Source organism: Anarhichas minor, unplaced genomic scaffold (assembly GCF_050575085.1).
Source record: "Anarhichas minor isolate MPS153535 unplaced genomic scaffold, ASM5057508v1 ptg000017l, whole genome shotgun sequence".
NCBI classification, from domain to species: Eukaryota; Metazoa; Chordata; class Actinopteri; order Perciformes; family Anarhichadidae; genus Anarhichas; species Anarhichas minor.
In genome coordinates this window covers 15,300,416-15,319,989 of record NW_027466463.1, presented here as the reverse complement: position 1 = coordinate 15,319,989, position 19,574 = coordinate 15,300,416, and the positions used below count along the sequence as shown (strand labels likewise).

The following is a 19,574-nucleotide window of genomic DNA, read 5'->3' as shown; positions in this document are numbered from 1 at the left end:
CAGAAATCTCTGGCCTAATGTTACTTAAATAAAAACTTTTTTTAAATTTCAAATTGGAAAAACAGAGAGCACTGGTATCAGATTGGTACTTTCAGATGAATTAAAGTATTGGAATCGGCATTAGGAGAGAAGAAGTGTGATTACTCATCCTAATGTTACATCACATCAGATTTATAAAGTGGAGAAGTGACAATCATTTCTGATGGTATTTTGCAATTAAGATTTCTTATGTTTATAATTCATATACTGTATTACTGAGCAACAGCATCTCAGTACAGGATTACTTATTTTGAAATCATGTCAAGGGTATACAAATACTACGCTATACAAGTATGCATTTATTAACAGTATAAATTAAAAGGTAGCTTCACAAGAAAACGTATAAACATTTTCCCACTAATCTCTGGTGGCTGCTAGCCATGCAGATAGTTTTAATGTGAAAGTTTTTATTTGAAAGCAGTTAGAAAGTGTCGACCGCGAGGACGGTGGATTATTGTGAGGAGCCAGGACTTTGTATCTGGAAGACAAACGGTCAGCACCACATTCTCCTTCATTGTATTGTAGCGGCAGCAGAACATCAGTAGTGAAGACAATGAAATCCTGGACACATGAAACCGAAAGTGAGAACATGTTTTTGCATGATTTGGGTACATTTATCATTTAAACTGGCACATACATGCAAAAATGAAATGTTTAATTAAACTCAAACATTATTTTGAATGTTTCTAAATGAAACATAAGATAGATGTTTCTTAAAAATGCACACAAAGTATGTACTTTGTTTTAGAAAAACAACAACAAAACAATACACTCTACTTCAGTTACAACTGCTTTTCTATAAAGCCACATTATTACAACACTGAATGATTAACTAATAGTGCAGTGACATCTTTTAGACACGAGGCAGCAATTCTTAAAACTACATGGCTTTCTTCAGTCATTGTCAGACGTAAACGTTATTTTTATCACATTCTAGTGAGGTTTTTTCATCCAGATCTTCTTGGACTGTCTGGTCGTGTCTTAGAGCCACTCACATGCACCTGTGATGCCGCTGAGAGTGACTGCTTTGATGAGGACATCTGTAACAAAGGAAAGTAGATGTTGATTACAAATGTTTGTCACCACTTTTATTTTCTGCAAATAGATTTAATTAATTTGGGTTTTGGATACAAACACGTCAGGAGCTCATATATACTGCTCTTGTTGCCTACCTGTGTGCACTTGACTTGACGCCTTTCGGCTATATCTGGAGATTGATAAAGGGAGCAAAACCCAGCACGTCCTGAAGAAGCACCAGAGCCCTCTGTAAAGGCGGCTCAACATCTATCACTACATTGCGCTTGCGTAGAGGATCCAGGCTCGACTCCGTCACATTGTGGCAGTGATTCACCTTCAGGGACTGCAGCTTCGGGCAGTACTCTGCAAGAGTCCTGTGAGCACAGCATGCAGAGGATCTTATGGACGGGTGCACAAGTGAGATGGTGCATGTAAAAGTGCAGGCAGGGGTGGCACAAACTTAGCTGGATTACACTTGAAAATAAGATATGACATACCTGATGGACTGGTTCCTGACCCGCAGGCAACCTGTCAGGTCCAGCTGCTCCAGGCCCCTGCAGTTCTTGGCCACCTCTTCCACCGACTCGTCAGTGACGTTGGCGTTGACTGCCAAAGATAGAGACCTCAACTTCAAACACTTCTTGGCCAGGTAGCAGATGGCGTCGTCCTTGAGCTGGCGGCAGGCGGTGAGGTCTATCGACTGCAGCCCCCCGCAGTGGTCCGCCAGGCTGCGCAGGGACAGGCTGTCCACCCACTCGCAGTGCGCCAGGCCGAGGCGCTGGAGGTGCATGCAGCTCAAGGACACCGCCACCAGGGAGTGGCGGGTGAGCCACACACACCCGCTCATGTCCACTCTCTGCAGGTGCTGGTTCTGGCCGATAACTGGCAGCAGCTCCTTGTCCATCACCCAGTCCGAACAGCTCTGAAGAGACAGGCTGTGGAGAACTTTGTTGTCCTTCAACATGGAGCAAAACGCTTCCTTGGAAATGGATGGTCCGATCTGTAAATAATATCACAACAGAGCAGATAGCAGACTTCCATCGCCAAACATCTCAACATATACAGGCTATTCAAACTCTCACTTGTGAGGACTTACCGAGGACAGGTCAAAAGTCCTGCAGTTGGCTAGATACACCTGGATGAGGCTGTGGAAATGCCTGCTCACCCTCTGCAGGCTGACGAGATGTTGCAGTGGCAAATGGCATAAAATATGTGGAACAAGGACATCCTCCCAGGGCAAGTCCAAAAGATGGCATCTGCTGAAGAAATGCAACCTTGTTTTACTGCTGAACTTTGACACTGCATTCAAAGCTCAAAGCAATCAGAAACACTACATGTTGCGATACGTCTGAGAAAGCAAGTATAAAGACAGTAACAGCCCCGTCACGGTGATGTATAATTCAAGTTAGCGGCCATGAATGAAGAGGTGTAACAGTAACGACAACAAGCTACATCCCACAGTGACTTGGTTGTTGTTGCTACCGCTGTTAGCTGAGAAGCTAGCCTGCCGGGGGCCACCAATCCAGCTGCTTTTAAAACACAAAACTCCCGTTTTCAAAGGCACTTACGTTCGCATCTTGGCCTCTTCGTCCATTCTGACTCAACTTTGTTATACGGAGTTTTTAAGGACGCGTTGCTCTTCACATAGGTGCCAAAATAACGTATTTTCCTTTATCATCTTTCAAGCGTTTAAGGTGTAACCCGAACAAAATGCTGCGTTCATGGACTATCAGAACACTTTAAATCGAGATCGGAATGGCACATTAACGTTAACTATTGTAAAAACGAAATACATTCTGGCAAATGTGGCATTAAGGGAAGACAAAAGCCACAAATTCATGGTGAAAGTGATGAAGCCACAAATATATACTCTTATTGCTACCTTGTATGCTAATATACAAATTGAACCATACAATTACACAATGATGCGCCTCTGGACTTTTTTTTTACCATAAATCAACAGCTAACCTACCACCACCCTTTTAGGCAGTACATTTGCTGTCATTTACGATCAAAACTATGCTTCTTTAATGTCAGAGAAGTGGTGTTTATGTCTCATAGGATCATGGACGTACGCGTTTACGAGTAATATGAACGCAGCAGTTGTTTTTCCGGGTTTACGTCATGATCATGCTAAATCAATTTACATATTTGCTTTACGATTATAAAATAACTGAAATGTTGTATCGATATTACAGGGTTATTGTCATTTGTTCTAGAGGTTTTGGGTGAGAAAACCTGTTTGTAGCGATCATGAAAAAATAAAAAAGTTTTCAAGGCGTTTTACTCTGAACCAACTGACTGGCACCCCTTTCACTGTCATTTCAGAGATTCATAAAACATGTTCAAAACCCCAAATAAAACAGGCTAAAGTTTGTTTTTTACGCCCTTTAATACCGTAACCCATGTTCACACCAAACGCGGCGCGAGTAGATTACATACAAAGTCTATGCAGTAGTGTATGTATTTCTACATTGTGGTATTCATAACTCTAATTAAAAACTTGTCAAAAAAACGTACCCAGCAGCAGCAGCTAAAGACTGAACGTGACCAGTGAGAGTAGGAGAAAGCCTCCGTGCTGAAGGCGACCAGAACCTTCTTTATGGGTCAAATTGGCAAGGAGAAGATGGAGAGCCAAAAGCTCCAGACTGCTCTGATGGCGACCCAGCAGGAGGAGCTAAAGACTGAACGTGACCAGTGGGAGCAGGAGAAAGCCTCCCTGCTGAAGGAGACCAGAGCCTCCTGTGCTGCTGAACTTCAACAGCAGAACTGTGCCTATTGTTTTGTGCAGTAAATCTAGACTGTGATTTCAGACTTTGGAACAAAATATACCTTCTTGAATGTTATTCCGAATGTTAAACTTCTTTCTGAATGTGTGAGTTCTAAAGAGGAAAGGATGCAACCAAAATGAGCGTGACCCATATATGTTTATTTTTAATTTTTAATTTCCCAAAGCCAATTAGCTGTCACCACATCAGCAGACTATTTTCCTGGAACACGTGTGCTGCACAAATGACCATCCTGCCAGCTCACCTCTGCCCAGGAGAACAATGAAGTCAGTCATGCTGAACAACTGCTGACCCATGAGTTATATTTCAGTGAATGAGATGAGCCAACAGGATAGCCGAGTGAATACTCACTCTTGACTGACTACAATCCCATATACAAGCTAAAGTACAAGCATGGTGTATAAATCAATCTATGATTTCTCTGTCGAGACCCTGGATGGACAGCCGGTTCCGCTCAGTAACTATAGAGGTAAAGTGCTTCTCATCATCAATGTTGCCACCTTCTGAGGGTCAACAATAGAGGAGGTAATATTCTACAAAGAGCACTGATTGATTGCAGCCAGATCACATTATCTCATAAAACATCTCCTGTGCTGTCATTTTTTATTAAAGCCATCTGATTTTGTGTCCTGTTCCCTCAGTACCATCGACTGAATGCACTGATGGAAATGTTTGGCGACCTCAACTTCACTGTCCTATCATTCCCCAGCAACCAATTCGGTCTCCAGTCACCTGGTGGGTATACACTGATGCTTTTATTTACCTGGTGTGCGAGAAGAATACTGTACTCTACATAAGTAACTGTGTGGATTTACTCAAGTACTGTATTTAAGAAGAATTTTGAGGCACATTAAGGGATTTAGAATTCATGCTATTTTATATTTCTATTCTGCTTTATTTTAGAGAAAGAAATGTACGTTTTACTCCATTTAATTGTCAGCTATGTTTTACTAGGTTGTAAATTAAATAACATATGACTATCTTATAAAATCCAATACATTGTTAAAGATGACTGTGATGATTTAAAAACCGTTTGGCTTGTGACCCCTTACAAAAAAAAGCACTGTCTGGTTGGAGCCCATTGTCACATTTCAGATGTCAAAGAGTGATTTCCTCTTACCCCATTTATCAACTTATGACCCCTCAGATTTATTGTGTGAAACGTTGGAGGGGCTCGACATCTAAGAACCACTGAACTAAACTACCCAACTGTACATAAAGTAAAAACTAGCTCCATCTAGACCAGCAAATATTCGTATAAAAATCAGTCACAGAGGAATGAATATTACTTTTGGTGCTTTGGGCACATTTTGCTGCTGATACTTATTTGAAGAAGGGGTTTGAATGCTGGGCTTTTACTTGTAATGGAGGATTTTTACATTAATGTATCGGTAGTTTTACTTGATTAAAGGATCTGAATACTTTTTCCACAACTGACCTCTATACATAATTGGTTTGTCTGATGTACATGCTATGCGGTAAACATTTGACATGTTATTTCGAAGTTATGAATACACACAGGTTTTCCTGAAGCATAAGTTGAAAACTCATTAGTAATGAAATATTGTACTTATATCTTTTCAGAGGGGAATCATGAAACCCTCAGCATTCTTAAGTATGTGAGACCTGGTGGTGGGTTTGTGCCAAAGTTTCCTGTCTTTGGGAAGGTTGAGGTGAATGGATTGAATGAAGAGCCTCTTTTCACCTATCTAAAGGTAGTGTTGGTTTTTTACACAGTATATGAATGTATAAAATTAGTTAATGATTTTTTTTAGTTATAGAGTATATTTGTACTGTCACAGGAATTGTTGCCATTTGTGAATCCTGTTATTGGAGATATGAAGAAATTCTACTGGTCTCCAATCACTGTCAATGATATTCGGTGGAATTTCGAGAAGTTCTTAATTACGGCAGATGGCATGCCCTTCAAAAGGTGAAGTTGTACATTATGGACCGCAAGTTAGAAACCAAATCAGCCCTTCATTAGGTCATACATAATAGTGGCTCTAATGTTTTCCCTTTACTGCAGGTATGAACTTCATTGCCCCATTGAGAATGTGGAGAAGGACATAGCAGATCTTCTCTGACGGATTTTCTCCAATTTGTCACCGGTGGCAGAGTGATGATCCCCCAGTAAATGCACTCGTGCACCTGAGCTGGATCTGATGGGAAGAGGAACAGGCCTCGAGGCTTCAGTGCATTCACTCCGAGGCCGAGTTCCCTTCAGCTACTGGAGGAGTTTGCATGTCACTGTCACATTTTTCACTAATATGATGGTGTCTGCTACTCAAACATAAATATAAATGAATAAAAACACTATAAAAGACATTTTCTAGTAGTTGATTTTGTTGTCACTCCCATTATTGCTTTTGTTAATAGGTTGAATGGCTCACGCAGCAGTTACATTTGTTAATTTATGTTTAGTATGAATTGGTCCTTACACAGACCCTTACTTCCAATCTTGCGCATGCGTACTTCCTAGTCTGTCGGACAGCAGCAGCCAGTAAACATGGCTGGAGTTGGTTTCCAACGGTGGGCCCAGGCTCTCTCTAAAGGAAAAGGTCCTGGCATTTCAGCCCTTTTGTCGGGATGTAGAGCAGGTCAGTACTGTTATAGCTTTCGTTCTGATACATTTCTCTTTAGATACGTGTCAGAGTTTAACGTTTAAAGCCTCAAATGAGCGTAACCTTGACATGCTAACGTTAGCTTCTGCTAGCTATCGCAACGGCTATTTTGAATGAGTGTGAAGCTCTTTACACATCCACGGGGAGATGGCGGAAAGAATAACAATCGTGCAATCGTTTGTGTTTCAGCCTCCGGTGTGTCAAAGAGTGGTCTACCTGGACCATGCCCGACGTCCCCCGAGGAGAAAGCTGCTGCTGCAAAGAAGTACAACATGAGGGTTGAGGACTATGAGCCATATCCCGACAACGGCGAGGGGTGAGCTTTATTTTGACAATAAAAAGCCCGTCCTCTGGTCTCTCTGCTGTTATGAAAAGTAATGTTCAGCTCATGTATTGTTATGCTTGGCTGATACATCACCACTGCGTGAATCACCGGGTAATAAAGTCAGTACATGTCATGTTTAACTAACTGCCATCGTTGTGTTTTTGCAGCTTTGGTGATTATCCAAAGTTACCAGAAAGGTCTCAGCATGAGAGAGACCCCTGGTACAAGTGGGACCACCCTGACTTGAGAAGGAACTGGGGAGAGCCGGTAAGATAATAATGACTTGCTGTGATATCAGGTTCACTTGTGCAACCCATATATATTGAGTTTATCATCGATATATCAGCATTGGTATACATATCAGGCTACAAGTAACAAGAAATTGCATTACATGGGCTGGTTCCATGAAATTTAAAACATGATTTTCAACATGAAATCATGTTATTGTTGCTCATTCTGGTATGTTTCGCTTATCAAAACTAACACCATACTTGTGACCCATGAATGAGCATTCCAGGGCCTCGTAACAAATACAATTGCAATTTCTAAGTGACAGCCATAAGTAAAAATGTCCCACAATGTCCATATCAGTAATGTTTAACATTATGTGTATTTATATTGTATTGCTACTGCACTAAAGCGACATCGCACCGACATAATATTGTATAATTTCTAAAGATTGTGCATTTATAATTTTGTCTGGAATGTGCGGATACACCATTGTAGTTTAAGATTATGACAGTTGTATAGATAACAACATAAAAAACGTATTTCTTAAGTGCACAGTATATAATTGTTCTCTCTAGACACAATTGTTTTGGGATATTTAGACAGTATTCAGATCAGCTTGATTGTACAGACTCTACTCAAGGCAGTGCCTCTGTACAATCATAAGTTCACTTAGATGACAACATAGTTATTACAGTATATACATTACAGTATAAGAATCCCTATTAATCAGTGATTGTTCTCCGTCTTTAGATGCATTGGGATTTTGACATGTTCATCAGGAACCGTGTGGATACATCTCCCAGTCCTGTGGATTGGTCCACGATGTGCAAACAACTGTTTGGTTTCATCGGGTTCATGCTGTTTATGTTCTACGTTGGGGAGAAATTACCATCTTATCAACCTGTTGTAAGTACAGACCAATGTTTGGCTTTATTTATTTCTGCTACATTCTATTTTAATGGGATGTGAAATCACCTCATCAATTAATCAATAGTTTTAAAAGCAACAAGATTGACTTTATTTCACCCTCTAGTGTAATGAATTATTTGTTTTTCCCTTCTTTAGATTACCTAATCGCCCCTAGTATTTGAACGTCATTTATTTTTAGTGCTGTGCCACCTGTGGATGAGATGATTTTGGATTGTGTTCTCTATTTAATAACATGCACGTTTTCAATAAAAGCATTTGTCTCTCTTCCAGGCAGAGAAACAGTATCCCTATAACAACCTGTACTTGGAGAAAGGAGGAGATCCGGAAAAACAACCAGAGGAAGTCAAAAATTATAAAATCTAATGACTACAATCTGACTCTTACTTGTGTATATATATTTCTGTCAAAAATAAAGACTTGTATTAAGTTACATTCCTCAATGTGTTGCTGTTGTTTTGTGTTTAAAAAGACTGTCAACCTGTCAAATAGTTAACAACTTAACAAGTTCACAAGTCTTTGATCCGTCGTTATAAAGCACGCTACATACAATTTACAGAACTATTTTTTTGTTGGGTCAACGGTGACGTCGGGGTTACCTTAGGCCACTACCATATGAAAATGTCCCTGTCGGCTACCGTAGCTCAGTGACAACACGGCAAAGTACTTTGAGCGAAATCCGCCAGCGGCTGAGCTGCTAGCTTTTGCTGAGAAGTAGCTAGCTCTCCAGTTTGTAGTGGATGCGGACAGTCAGGCTGTGATAAAGACAGTTGATGTGAGTTACTATCAAAGCCATATATGTATATATTTTCTTTGCTGGGCTTAAACGTGTCTGATACACAGCGTTTCTGTTGAGATATGGAGGCAAGGGTGGTGGCTGTAACATTGATTGCTAGCTAGAAGCAGCATCGGCTCCGGTTATGCACTGGAACAGACGTTAACCTGTTAGCTCATATGATTTATTATGTAGTGGCATGAATAAGAAACTAGCGGATCCATTTAAACTACTGGAGTGATTGTTAGGTAATGGCGGCCATCAGATAATCTGTGTTCAATGTTATCAGCTATAGTAAAAGTGTTCGAGACGTGTTTAGAGCCGCAATTGCGACATGCTAACATTAGCTAACTAGCTGATACATATCAGGTTAGTTTCAGGGAATAGTCGGAGACAAGCTGTCAGGGTGGCACCTTGTTATAGCTAAATTAGAAGTTAGTATTTAAGGTATCTAACAGTGTATTGTTAATCCACACCAATTGTCAATCAAATACGTGTATTATCTTTGATGTAGTGGAGTCCGTTCGTCTGTCCGGGACTTGAAACTTGTTGAGGAATATGAGGCTGAAGGAGATCCAGAGGACTGCCCACCAAGCGTGGAGTCCAGCCGAACACCATCCCATCCACCTGGCCTTAGGAACATCAGCACAGCAGCTCGATGCCTCTTTCAACACCACAGCTGCCCTGGAGATATTTGAGGTGGATTTCTCAGATCCATCTCTGGACATGCAGCTCAAAGGGTCATTACCCACCTCAAACAGGTACATTATAGAGGTGATGCACAAATAAGATACAAGATGCTACCTCTGTCCATATCAGCCCACTGTAGAGAAGGGATGTGGCTTCACTTCAAACAATTTGGGCCAGATTTAAAATAATTCATTGCTCATTCCAAATTCAAATACTAAATACATGTTGTATTCTTTCCCTCTCTCTCTCTCTCTCTTTTTTAAAATACATTATGGGCTGTTTGACAGTTAAACATATCATTTAAAGAAGTATACAGAGGATTGCTCACCTTAACACCAAGTGCACTTCAGTTTTGGCTTTGAGTTTGCCATTTGTAACAAATAACTCACTTTACTTTTCCTATTCCAAAGGTTGCACAGTATCGTATGGGTGAATTTTGGAATGGGAGCAGACAGTACTGGAGGGAGACTGGTCGGTGGCAGTGAAAATGGCACATTAACTGTATACAACCCAGAGGTCATAATGAGCGGCGGTGCAGAGGCAGTAGTGGGGCAGTCTGACAAACACACAGGACCCATCCGAGCACTCGATTTCAACCCTTTTCAGGTAAATGTCTTCAAGCGAAACCTTTTGTGTCCTGAGAGACAGTTTATACGGAAGACTTCACTTTCCTGGTGCTGCTATACACATTATTAATCGTTCTCAATTTTTCCTCTGCCAGAGTAATCTCCTCGCTTCAGGAGCAAATGATTCAGAGATATATATCTGGGATCTGAACAACTTCAACAGTCCAATGACACCAGGAGCAAAGACGCAGGTGTGTGTATGTGATTGAGATGTCATGAGTTTGTCATGATGTCTGTTGTGAGTGAATGCACAAAATATAAACCACAACTGGCAGCTTTCTTTTTGTTTCTTTACCTTTTGTAGTGTCATGTATGTGAGTTAATACTAAAAGCCACAAGAACGTTTTGTTTATCATTTCCATTTTATGTGTTTTGCTGTATATCTTCCCTTAGACAATGAGGTGAATGATGCAGTGTCACAATGGACATTTTCTTTATAAAATGAACATATTCCCGGCAAGCCATTCATCAATTTCATATAAACAATTGACTTAGCTAAATATCTTGATCCTACATCACTATCAGCATTGTTATAATACCATTTGAATATCTCTTTGTCTCGGACTCAGTCGGGTTTGTTTTGACAGTAACAGCCTTTGTCTCTTCTTTCAGCCTGCTGAAGACATCAGTGTTGTGTCCTGGAACAGGCAGGTTCAGCACATCCTGGCCTCTGCCAACCCCAGTGGGAAAGCAGTCGTGTGGGATCTGAGGAAGAACGAGCCCATCATCAAGATCAGTGACCACAGCAACAGGGTTTGTGGCTTTAATGCAAATTACATTAAGTTCGAACTTATCTTCTGCCCAAGTTTATCTGTCATGAATCAATCATTAAGGCTCATCTGCCACAACATTTGTAAAGCAGTTATTCTCAGGCTTTGTCTGCAGCATTTATTTTGCGAGTATTTTTAAGCTTCTCAGCCGTTTCCGGTTAGACAAAATTAAAATGATTATTTTGCACCTTGTAGAAAGTGTCTTATCATCTTAAATCTCATCTGTTTCAGATGCACTGTTCAGGAATGCTCTGGCACCCTGATGTGGCCACTCAGTTGGTTTTGGCCTCTGAAGATGACCGAATGCCAGTCATCCAGATGTGGGACCTCCGTTTTGCCACTTCACCCCTTAAAGTCTTTGAGAACCACACACGGTGAGGCTTGAACAGTTTCTGCTCATTTCAGTTTTTTTTTGTCATGTTGCAGAATATACTGTATTTACTGTCTGTTGGTGTTTCCTTACAGGGGGATTCTGTCCATATCCTGGAGCCAGGCGGACTCTGAGCTCCTACTGAGTAGTGCTAAAGACAACAGGATCCTCTGCTGGAATCCAAACACCGGAGAGGTATATAACACTAACCGCTGCTTCTCTGTTATGCCTGAATAACCATGCCTCATTATTGTGACTCAGTGACGATGATGTGGATTCTCACGTGCCATTTCATTCATTTTAGGTCATCTATGAGCTTCCAACAACAAACCAGTGGTGTTTTGATGTCCAGTGGTGCCCCAGGAATCCGGCCCTCCTTTCAGCCGCCTCCTTCGACGGCAGAATCACTGTCTACTCGGTCATGGGAGGAAGCTTGAAGACTCAGCAGCAAAGCACAGCTGATAAGGTAGTTGCTGTTCTTAATGTATTTAATCCCGAAAGCTATGTGCTGCGCTGCCTTGTTTGTCCACAAGATGGCGCAGGTGTGAAGGGATTGACATCGACTAATGAACACCAGTATAAGATTAAATCTGAAAGATAGTTAAATGAATTAATCGTTGGTCTAAAACAATATTTAGGTGTATTTTTTTGTATAACCAACAGTGCAAAACCCAAAGACTCTCAGTTTGCAATCATAGAAGACCAAGAAAACCAGCGGATGTTTACATTTAAAACCAATGAAATGTGAAAATGTTGCTTAATCAATTCTCAAAATAGTTGCTGATGAATTTTCTCTCAATCTACTTAATTGTTTCAGCTCTACCCCAATGAGTTGAGCTTGTTTTTAACTTCAAACATTTTATTTATCAGATATCCTCTTCATTTGATTCAATGGACCCCTTTGGTACGGGACAGGTGCTCCCCCCCCTGCAAGTTCCTCAGCCTGCAGTGCAGGAAACCATAGTTTCCCCTCTGAAGAAGCCACCTAAGTGGGTGCGCAGGCCTGTGGGCGCTTCCTTTGCTGTAAGTGCAACATTAGAATGTTTTATAAGCAGGTTGATGGAAAAGGTGTCCATGACTGATTTGGTGTCTCGTCTCGTCTCGTCTCGTCTCTCTCCCCCCCCAGTTCGGTGGAAAGCTGATAACCTTTGAGAATCCCAAGCTGCCTCCGGTGCAGAGCCCCCAGCCTGTCCCTAGACAAGTGTTTATGAGCCAGGTTACCACAGAGACGGAGTTCCTCCAGCGCTCCAGGGAGCTGCAGGCAGCGCTGCAGTCGGGCTCCTTCAACAACTACTGCCAGGCCAAGATCCACAGCGCCAAGTCCGACGCTGAGCAGGACATATGGAAGTTCCTTCTGGTGGGTCCTCGCGTCCTCTTGACATTGAGACAGTCAGTGTCGTGTCATTTCATTTTTTTAATGAATTCACTTTCTCTGTTTACAGGTGAACTTTGAGGATGAAGCCCGCGTGAAATTCCTCCGACTTTTGGGTTTTAGCAAAGATGACCTGGAGAAGAAGGTATTCTGCCGTCTGATTTATAAATGTAGCCATTAGCTGATATCTGTCATTTACTGTTACTGTCACTCTTATCCTGTTAGCTGTAAAGAAAAATATGTTTATTCAGATTTCGAAATGCCTGGGGAAGAGTTTTCAGCACAATGGACACGGAGTGGATGCCAAAGATCTGGCAGAAAAGATGCAGCGGCTCTCCACCGAGGTCGGCAAGTCTGCACACAAAATGTTTATATTCAAAACATATTTTTTTTTAATTATTTGCATACCAAGTTTGCAGCGCTTGTTTACTGTAAAATGTCCTTTGTTGTATTTCCAGAGGTCTGATGTGGCTACTGCTGGAGGTGACGCCAGAACTTCTGGTTCCGTTTCACCGGCAGACTTCTTTAGTCAGACTCCAAAGGAAAACTCCAATTTCCAGATCCCTGTATCATGTGGTAAATCCCTCATCTGCACACACAATGAATGATGTCATTGGTTGGAAAAGTAAGTGCATTCGGTGTTGATGATGACTGACCTTGTCGTTCTTTTGAAGACACCGATGGTTTGATAAGCCAGGCGCTGCTGGTCGGTAACTTTGAGGGCGCGGTGGACTTGTGTCTCAACGACGGCCGTTACGCTGAAGCCATCCTCTTGTCCATCAGCGGAGGAGAGGAGCTGCTCAAGAAAACTCAGCAAAAATACCTAAGCAAGCAAAAGAACAGCATTTCAATGGTAGGAGTCTCATTTGATTCATTCTGTTTCAGTTTGTGCAATCACAGGAAAAGCATTTAGTTTAATGTGTCTTGTCTCAACTGCAGCTCATATCATCAGTGGTGACCCAGAACTGGAGAGACATAGTGCAAAGCTGTGAGTTAGATAATTGGAAGGAGGCTCTCGCTGCTCTGCTGACTTACGCTCACCCTGAAGATTTTGCCCGTCTGTGCGGTAAGTTGCTCACAAGTGCGGCCCCACATCGGTCGTGCTGCGACTTGCCTCGCTTCCAGGCAAACTGTGAATAATTGCTTTACTCGCTGAATAACAATCTCCCTTTGTACTCGGCCTCCCTGCTCTAATGTCAGCCTTCCCTCTGTCTCTAACATCGTTTAAATCTGCAATTCTTCTTGCTAGATACCCTGGGAGGTCGGTTGGAGCACGAGAGGACGGAGAAGCGCTGCCTGCAGGCCTGTCTGTGCTACATCTGCTCTGGGAACATTGAGAAGCTAGTGGAGTGCTGGGCCTTGCATAGAGACTGCTCCTCCCCTCTTGGTCTAGAGGTACAATCTTTTGTCTCCGCTTTGCAGCAACAAAATACTGTTTTTAACTACACTGTTGCGCCATGCACTGAAAATGCGTAGGATGTAGCACTGGCAGTGACCTTCTTTGTGTCTCTGTGTATTTTTCAGGACCTGGTTGAAAAAGTAATGATGCTGCGTAAGTCAATCGAACGCCTCCGCAACAGCGAGGTTGACATCCAGAGCCCCATCCTGGCCGAGAAGCTGACCTGCTACGCTGGCATACTGGCTGCCGAGGGCAGTCTGGCCATTGCCATGACCTACCTGCCTGAGAACTCAGGCCAAGTAAGAGGCATAGCAGCAAACACATTTCTATTCCCCAAAAACGGGTAAATCAAACCATTGTGTTTTTTGACACAATTTTGTCTTCCCAGGCTGGGATCACAATGCTGAAAGACAGGCTGTTCCACGCTCAGGAAGAGGCTGCCGTCGGACAGCACAGGCCAAACTCCCTCAACAGAGTCGATGTGTCCACAGCCAAGCCCACTCCTGCTGCTCACACTCCTACACCAAAAGCACAAAATCTGGTATAAGTTTATGAGCAATCGAAAGCATTAAATCATATATTTTTACGAGTTTGATGTTTGAACTTTTCTTTAAATCATAGTGTTATTTCTCCCCCCCCCCCCCCCCCCCCCCCCCCCCACACACACTTTAGAGTCACTACCAGCCCTCTGCTCCTTCCCAGGCTGCCCAACAGCAGCCTCCTATGCCGTCGTTTTTCACACCACAAGCTCCAACCAACACCGGGCCAGGTCTGCCGCCTTTTTCTCATGTACTGCCGCCCAGTGCGACCCGCCCAGCCCTGAGGCCTCCCTACCCTCAACATCCTGCTTCGGCTCCAGGTTTGATGTTGTATTCTACTTTCAGGTATTTCAGGCCGATTTATTTTTAGAATTGAAAACCCGGAACAGAGTTCAGTAACCTTAGGTAGATTGTGCCGTTAAGGCCTCGCTTTCATTTGAAGTGAAAATAGGAATGCAGGACTTTAACTTAGTCTAAAGGAAATACACACGGGTTCGATTCTGCTTCCAGCACCGAATTTGACAGAAGCACTCCCATGGGTCCTCAGCTAGATCAGATGAGCGGTTCTGGAGTTATGTGAGGGACAGACAGACTTGCTTCCTTGCTTTATAGTTGGACTTAATGGCACTTTTCCTTCCCCAGGTTTCCTTCCTCGTCAGCCATTCCAGCCTCAGCCTATGGCCGTCGGGGGACCCTCAGGCTTCCCTCCTACAGGTCCTTCCATGCCAGCTCCTAACTTATCAGGACCTCGGCTCCCACCTCCGTCATCGACCCCTGGAGGCCTGTTCACCATGCCCAGCCCCGGGGTGCCACCGACAAGCTTCATGCCGTCTACCTCTTCACCCACGGGCCCCATGCCACCCGGCTCCCAGCCCGGAGCCCCAGTTCCCATGTACCCAGGGACCCTCCACAACCAGGGGCCTGCGCCCCTCATGGCGTCCGGTCCCTACGCCCCTCTCGGATCGGGGTACCCACAGGGAGGCCCCGGAGCTCCTGCTGTGAAGCCCTTCTCGGCCCCAGCTGTTGCTCCTCCTCCTGCAGGTAGATCTCATGTTGACTTAGATGTTAGCAGGACTCTGTCGCTGATGCTTATTGAATCATATTCAGCTGTCCACCTCATTTGACTTGCAGGATTCTTTCCCTGGCTGAATTCCCAGTGTGACCATCAAGGTGACAATGTTGGGGTTGGATATGGAATAAGAGTGCATCCGAATATACACTTGAGTGACCAGAGAAAAACCTGTACGACACAAAAACACACTTTTGTTTTAGATTGCGCGGCATTATACAAGTTTAATTTTCTGGTCACTCAGTGTATTTTTTTGTGGCGTTTGCTTTTGCAGCTGTATGCTTGAGGGAAATGTGTTGACTTCATCTACGTGTATTAAAACACCGACTTAAAACACAGTAAACAAAACCACATGATTTTTTTGATTTGAAGAATAATTGTTCTGTTTGTTTAACGGAGAGTTTGTCGAATTCCGTTTTTTAAAAAGCTCAGGTGTCGAGCAGTTAGCATATGAACGGTGTAGCAGAGACATTTTGTTACATTTTCAATTGATAAATACATGTTTGAGCTCCAACAGATATTCATGAGATGCTTGTTGTTATTCAGCATTGGGATATCGTTACTGTTGAGTGATCATTAGGATGCTGCCTGAACATTTGCCCGTTTTTGCCGTTTTGTTTCCGCATAAGCTGCTAGAGTCTTTGGCTTATTGACATGTTTTTGCCGTGTCGACTAAGAGGTTGTCTTGTGCTGACAATTTTTGACTGCTGGAGTGTGAGCACAAAAAAAATGCCTCTAGTCACTATTCAAATTCGTCTGATTTAGGACCCCAAGAAGGCTGGAACGACCCACCAGCAGTACGAGGTGGACCCAGAAAGAAGAAGGTATTTGTGTATTGATCACCATCAAAATAGTCTGTGTATTATTTTCTTTAAAATATAATTAATTAGAATATTGCTTTAAAATGTGTTTCCTTCATTTAGTATTCCAGTCTACAACCAATGCTGTTAGCATGGCTCAAATCAAACTTGCCGTGATGTAGTTCAGGGCTGTGTCGTAGTTGTGGGCAAAGTTAAATAATTCAACTCGACAACGGCTCAGTTCAATAATGTAATGTGCATTCGTTAAGCTGCACTGATGAATATTTGATTAATAGCAATGAATTTAATGACTAGATGTCATTTGAAAGGGGTCATGAAGAGTGACAAACACTCAGAGACATGGGATGAACCTAGTTTCCAGCAGCAGAGGCAAACTGTGATAAACCTGCTACCTGTTCAACCCCAAAAACCAGACAGACAACGTCTAACAAACATGAGTCGGCTTGTTGTGGAGTTCCTCCTCAAAGTAGCCAAAGGAAAAACAATAAATAAATGATTGATTTCAGTGTTTCTTGTCCCTGACTGGATGTATCTTACAGCTCCCTGATAACTACACCCCACCAGCCCCCATCACTGCCCCTGTGATGGGATTCCCCGTGGAGGCTCCTCAGCCCCACGACCGCGCCCAAGTGCCCCCCGGAGCCCCCCAGGAGCCCAGCGTGCAGGTTGGTGTGTGACACGGGGCTGTTATCTGATCGCTCACTCTGCAAAAACACTGTCAACACCTTTTTTATTTGTGTCCTTGTTTCTTCCTCAGCTTCTCCAGCAGCTGCCGGCAGAGAGGGTGGAGCAGAAAGAAATCCCCGCTGAACACGTGGTCCTCAAATCCACCTTTGACAGCCTGGTGCAGCGCTGCCAGCTCGCAGCGGGAGACCCAGTAAGTCTCACTGTTGAGTGTGTGCGGCTGCATCGAAAGTCTTGCATTGATTCTAGGAGAAAGTTTGGGTTTTATTGGATATAAAATTACTTCAAATATTTCCCCTTTTTCAGCAAACAAAAAGGAAACTTGATGATGCCGCCAAACGTTTGGGATACCTGTACGACAAGCTGAGAGAGCAGTCGGTAAGAAATGATTACATGCACACGAGGTTATTATCAAGGAAAATGATTTAGCCGTGAGCTGTAGCTAAAAGTTAAGTGAAAATCCTCTTACTACCCAGACCAAAGAACTCGCTATGCCCCGCCCCCTGCTGTCAGAGCTACCATGGAGCCCACACTGTCACTAACTGCCCTCCCTGAACGAATATTACCCAATTATTGGGCAAACAAAAAAAGCCATTTCAGAGAGAAGAAGACAAAAAGGTCTACTAAATGTGCAGCAAAAAAAAGATAAAGATGGAAGCTAAAGCTTAACGAACACATCAGAGTGTAAAAGTGAACAACCACTTCTCCTGGCGGTCGAGACAAAGACGATAGAATTAAGGAACAACATAGTTCCTGTAAAGCCGGGTAGGTCTTTATTTACAGCTTCAATCATTACAATAAGAAAAGACTACGTAAACATTCAATTCAGCAAAAATGCATTTGCATTCAATTTGACAAAACATGCAGTGTGAAGATGTCTTCGTGGCCACTGTGAATTTTCTGACTTTCTATAGGCTTAACATCAGGTGCCACATAGTAACATGCGATAATGTTTCCCCTGCCGATGTCTCAGCTCTCTCACAACATTCTGAACGGGCTCCACGAGATCAGCCGCTGTGTGGCGAGCCAGAACTACCAGCGGGGTCTGGAGGTCCACACCCAGGTGGTCAGCAGCAGCAACTTCAGCGAGATCTCCGCCTTCATGCCCATCCTCAAAGTGGTCATGACCATCGCCAACAAGCTGGGCGTCTAACCCCTGGAAGGGGGGGGGGGTGGAGCACCACCAACCAGACTTCAGTGTTATCATATTGTTATATATGTATTTATTTCTTTTTGACCTGATGATGAGAATAACTACTGATGATATTGCAGATTGTGGTCTTCATGACTCCATATTCCTTCCCGGTGGCTGATTTGGGCAGTGAGGTGGATTTTTGTAGAGAGTTGTCGATGTTGCTGTGGTGATTTTACCATAAAATGAATGTATTCTGAAAGTTGTGATTCTGTAAATTCAACGGTTTGGTGTAATATACAAAGTTTGAATCAAGGCGGTGTTTGTAGTTGCGTTTTCACAGTCCACATCACACTGGTGCATATTTTTCCTCGATTTTTAAGTTTTGACTGAAAACATGCAGCGCTCTAAAACAAAACATCTGGGGATAGCAGCTCCTATACGTCCACAGAAGGGGGTGACAATGGTGCAAATTCAAATTGGGTTGATCTCACTATCTGTCCTGTCGGTGTAGTTTCTGTAAGGGAGAAAACGCACCGATACTGTATCGATCACAACAAGCATGAAGGAAACACTCGCATAAATACTGATTGTTCTGCTCACCTGCTGTAACGGATTGTGTCCGGTTGATTTTACCTCGAGGGTCCTTTGGGCCAAAGCGCTGCAGACGGATGCCATACGCTGATTGTCAAGTTGCTGTTTGATTTTTGATTTCTTAGCACTGCTATTTTCCTGATGCGTTGTGTGAGACTTTCAGACTTTCTTCAGTGTGCATGTTTTCCCTGCTGATTTCACAAATGACATTAATTTATGCTGAACTGCGAATGAATTGACGTCCGTGCTTCAACTTCGAATGAATTGACGTCCGTGCTTCAACCCTGTTAACGATGCTCTTACTCATCTTTCCACTTACGTCTTATCCTTTTGTAACTCTGAAGTATTTTGTTTTAGATTAGATCATACGATGATGCCAACACAAATGAACCGACGAATGAGAACGTGATATTCTGAGGTTTGCAGCTGGACATAAAGCTGGGTAGTTTGGTGTATCATGGCAACAGAAGGCAGTAAAGTGCCTCCGTGTGCCCATTTCGGTTGCACAGATATTTATACAATCCACGTTGCTTACTTTACTCATGTCGGTATCTTTTTCAAATAAAACTTAAATCCAAAAATGTTGACGCTTGAGCAATTTCTTCTGACATAGTAATTCATACATGTACCTAATAAAGCACTATTCAGAAAGGGGAATATGGCTTTATTAATGGTTAAGAAAGGTTATTGGTCATTAATAAGAACAACTTTGGGGTTACAAAGTGTCCTGTTGCTTTATTAGAAAGTGAGCAACCTGTGATCCCTTTGTTAATATTAAATG

The 19,574-nt window shown here is 42.9% G+C and overlaps 4 protein-coding genes across 6 annotated transcripts; 3 read left to right on the top strand and 1 right to left on the bottom strand.

Moving 5' to 3' along the window:
- Positions 1-318: 318 nt before the first annotated feature.
- fbxl15 (F-box and leucine-rich repeat protein 15) lies at positions 319-2,782 on the bottom strand. 2 transcript variants are annotated; one of them, XM_076093895.1, is made up of 5 exons: positions 2,625-2,782; positions 2,153-2,315; positions 1,554-2,056; positions 1,212-1,430; positions 319-1,079 (listed from the first exon to the last, which is right to left on the bottom strand). In XM_076093895.1, exons 1-4 carry the CDS (start codon positions 2,648-2,650, stop codon positions 1,241-1,243), a joined length of 882 nt encoding a protein of 293 aa, XP_075950010.1. In that variant the 5' UTR covers positions 2,651-2,782; the 3' UTR covers positions 319-1,079; positions 1,212-1,240. The 2 variants fall into 2 exon arrangements, with proteins under 2 accessions (XP_075950010.1, XP_075950011.1); XM_076093896.1 differs by having other exon boundaries at positions 2,153-2,312.
- On the top strand, positions 2,107-6,164 carry gpx9 (glutathione peroxidase 9). The gene is made up of 5 exons (XM_076093898.1): positions 2,107-4,370; positions 4,487-4,580; positions 5,430-5,560; positions 5,648-5,778; positions 5,875-6,164. Exons 1-5 carry the CDS (start codon positions 4,239-4,241, stop codon positions 5,930-5,932), a joined length of 546 nt encoding a protein of 181 aa, XP_075950013.1. The 5' UTR covers positions 2,107-4,238; the 3' UTR covers positions 5,933-6,164.
- A 147-nt stretch (positions 6,165-6,311) lies between these two features.
- Positions 6,312-8,390, top strand: ndufb8 (NADH:ubiquinone oxidoreductase subunit B8). Its single transcript, XM_076093897.1, has 5 exons — positions 6,312-6,445; positions 6,659-6,785; positions 6,962-7,061; positions 7,776-7,931; positions 8,226-8,390. Exons 1-5 carry the CDS (start codon positions 6,355-6,357, stop codon positions 8,316-8,318), a joined length of 567 nt encoding a protein of 188 aa, XP_075950012.1. The 5' UTR covers positions 6,312-6,354; the 3' UTR covers positions 8,319-8,390.
- Positions 8,391-8,582: 192 nt separating this feature from the next.
- On the top strand, positions 8,583-19,374 carry sec31b (SEC31 homolog B, COPII coat complex component). Of its 2 annotated transcripts, XM_076093893.1 has the most exons (26): positions 8,583-8,727; positions 9,242-9,488; positions 9,828-10,023; positions 10,139-10,234; positions 10,656-10,796; positions 11,045-11,187; positions 11,279-11,378; positions 11,488-11,649; positions 12,054-12,206; positions 12,310-12,540; positions 12,626-12,700; positions 12,807-12,899; positions 13,014-13,131; positions 13,230-13,408; positions 13,495-13,621; positions 13,805-13,950; positions 14,080-14,253; positions 14,343-14,495; positions 14,627-14,813; positions 15,136-15,534; positions 15,625-15,663; positions 16,328-16,386; positions 16,923-17,048; positions 17,141-17,260; positions 17,374-17,445; positions 18,041-19,374. In XM_076093893.1, the coding sequence occupies exons 2-26, from the start codon at positions 9,286-9,288 to the stop codon at positions 18,218-18,220; spliced, it is 3,672 nt and encodes a 1,223-aa protein (XP_075950008.1). In that variant the 5' UTR covers positions 8,583-8,727; positions 9,242-9,285; the 3' UTR covers positions 18,221-19,374. The 2 variants fall into 2 exon arrangements, with proteins under 2 accessions (XP_075950008.1, XP_075950009.1); XM_076093894.1 differs by lacking the exon at positions 15,625-15,663.
- Positions 19,375-19,574: the final 200 nt, after the last annotated feature.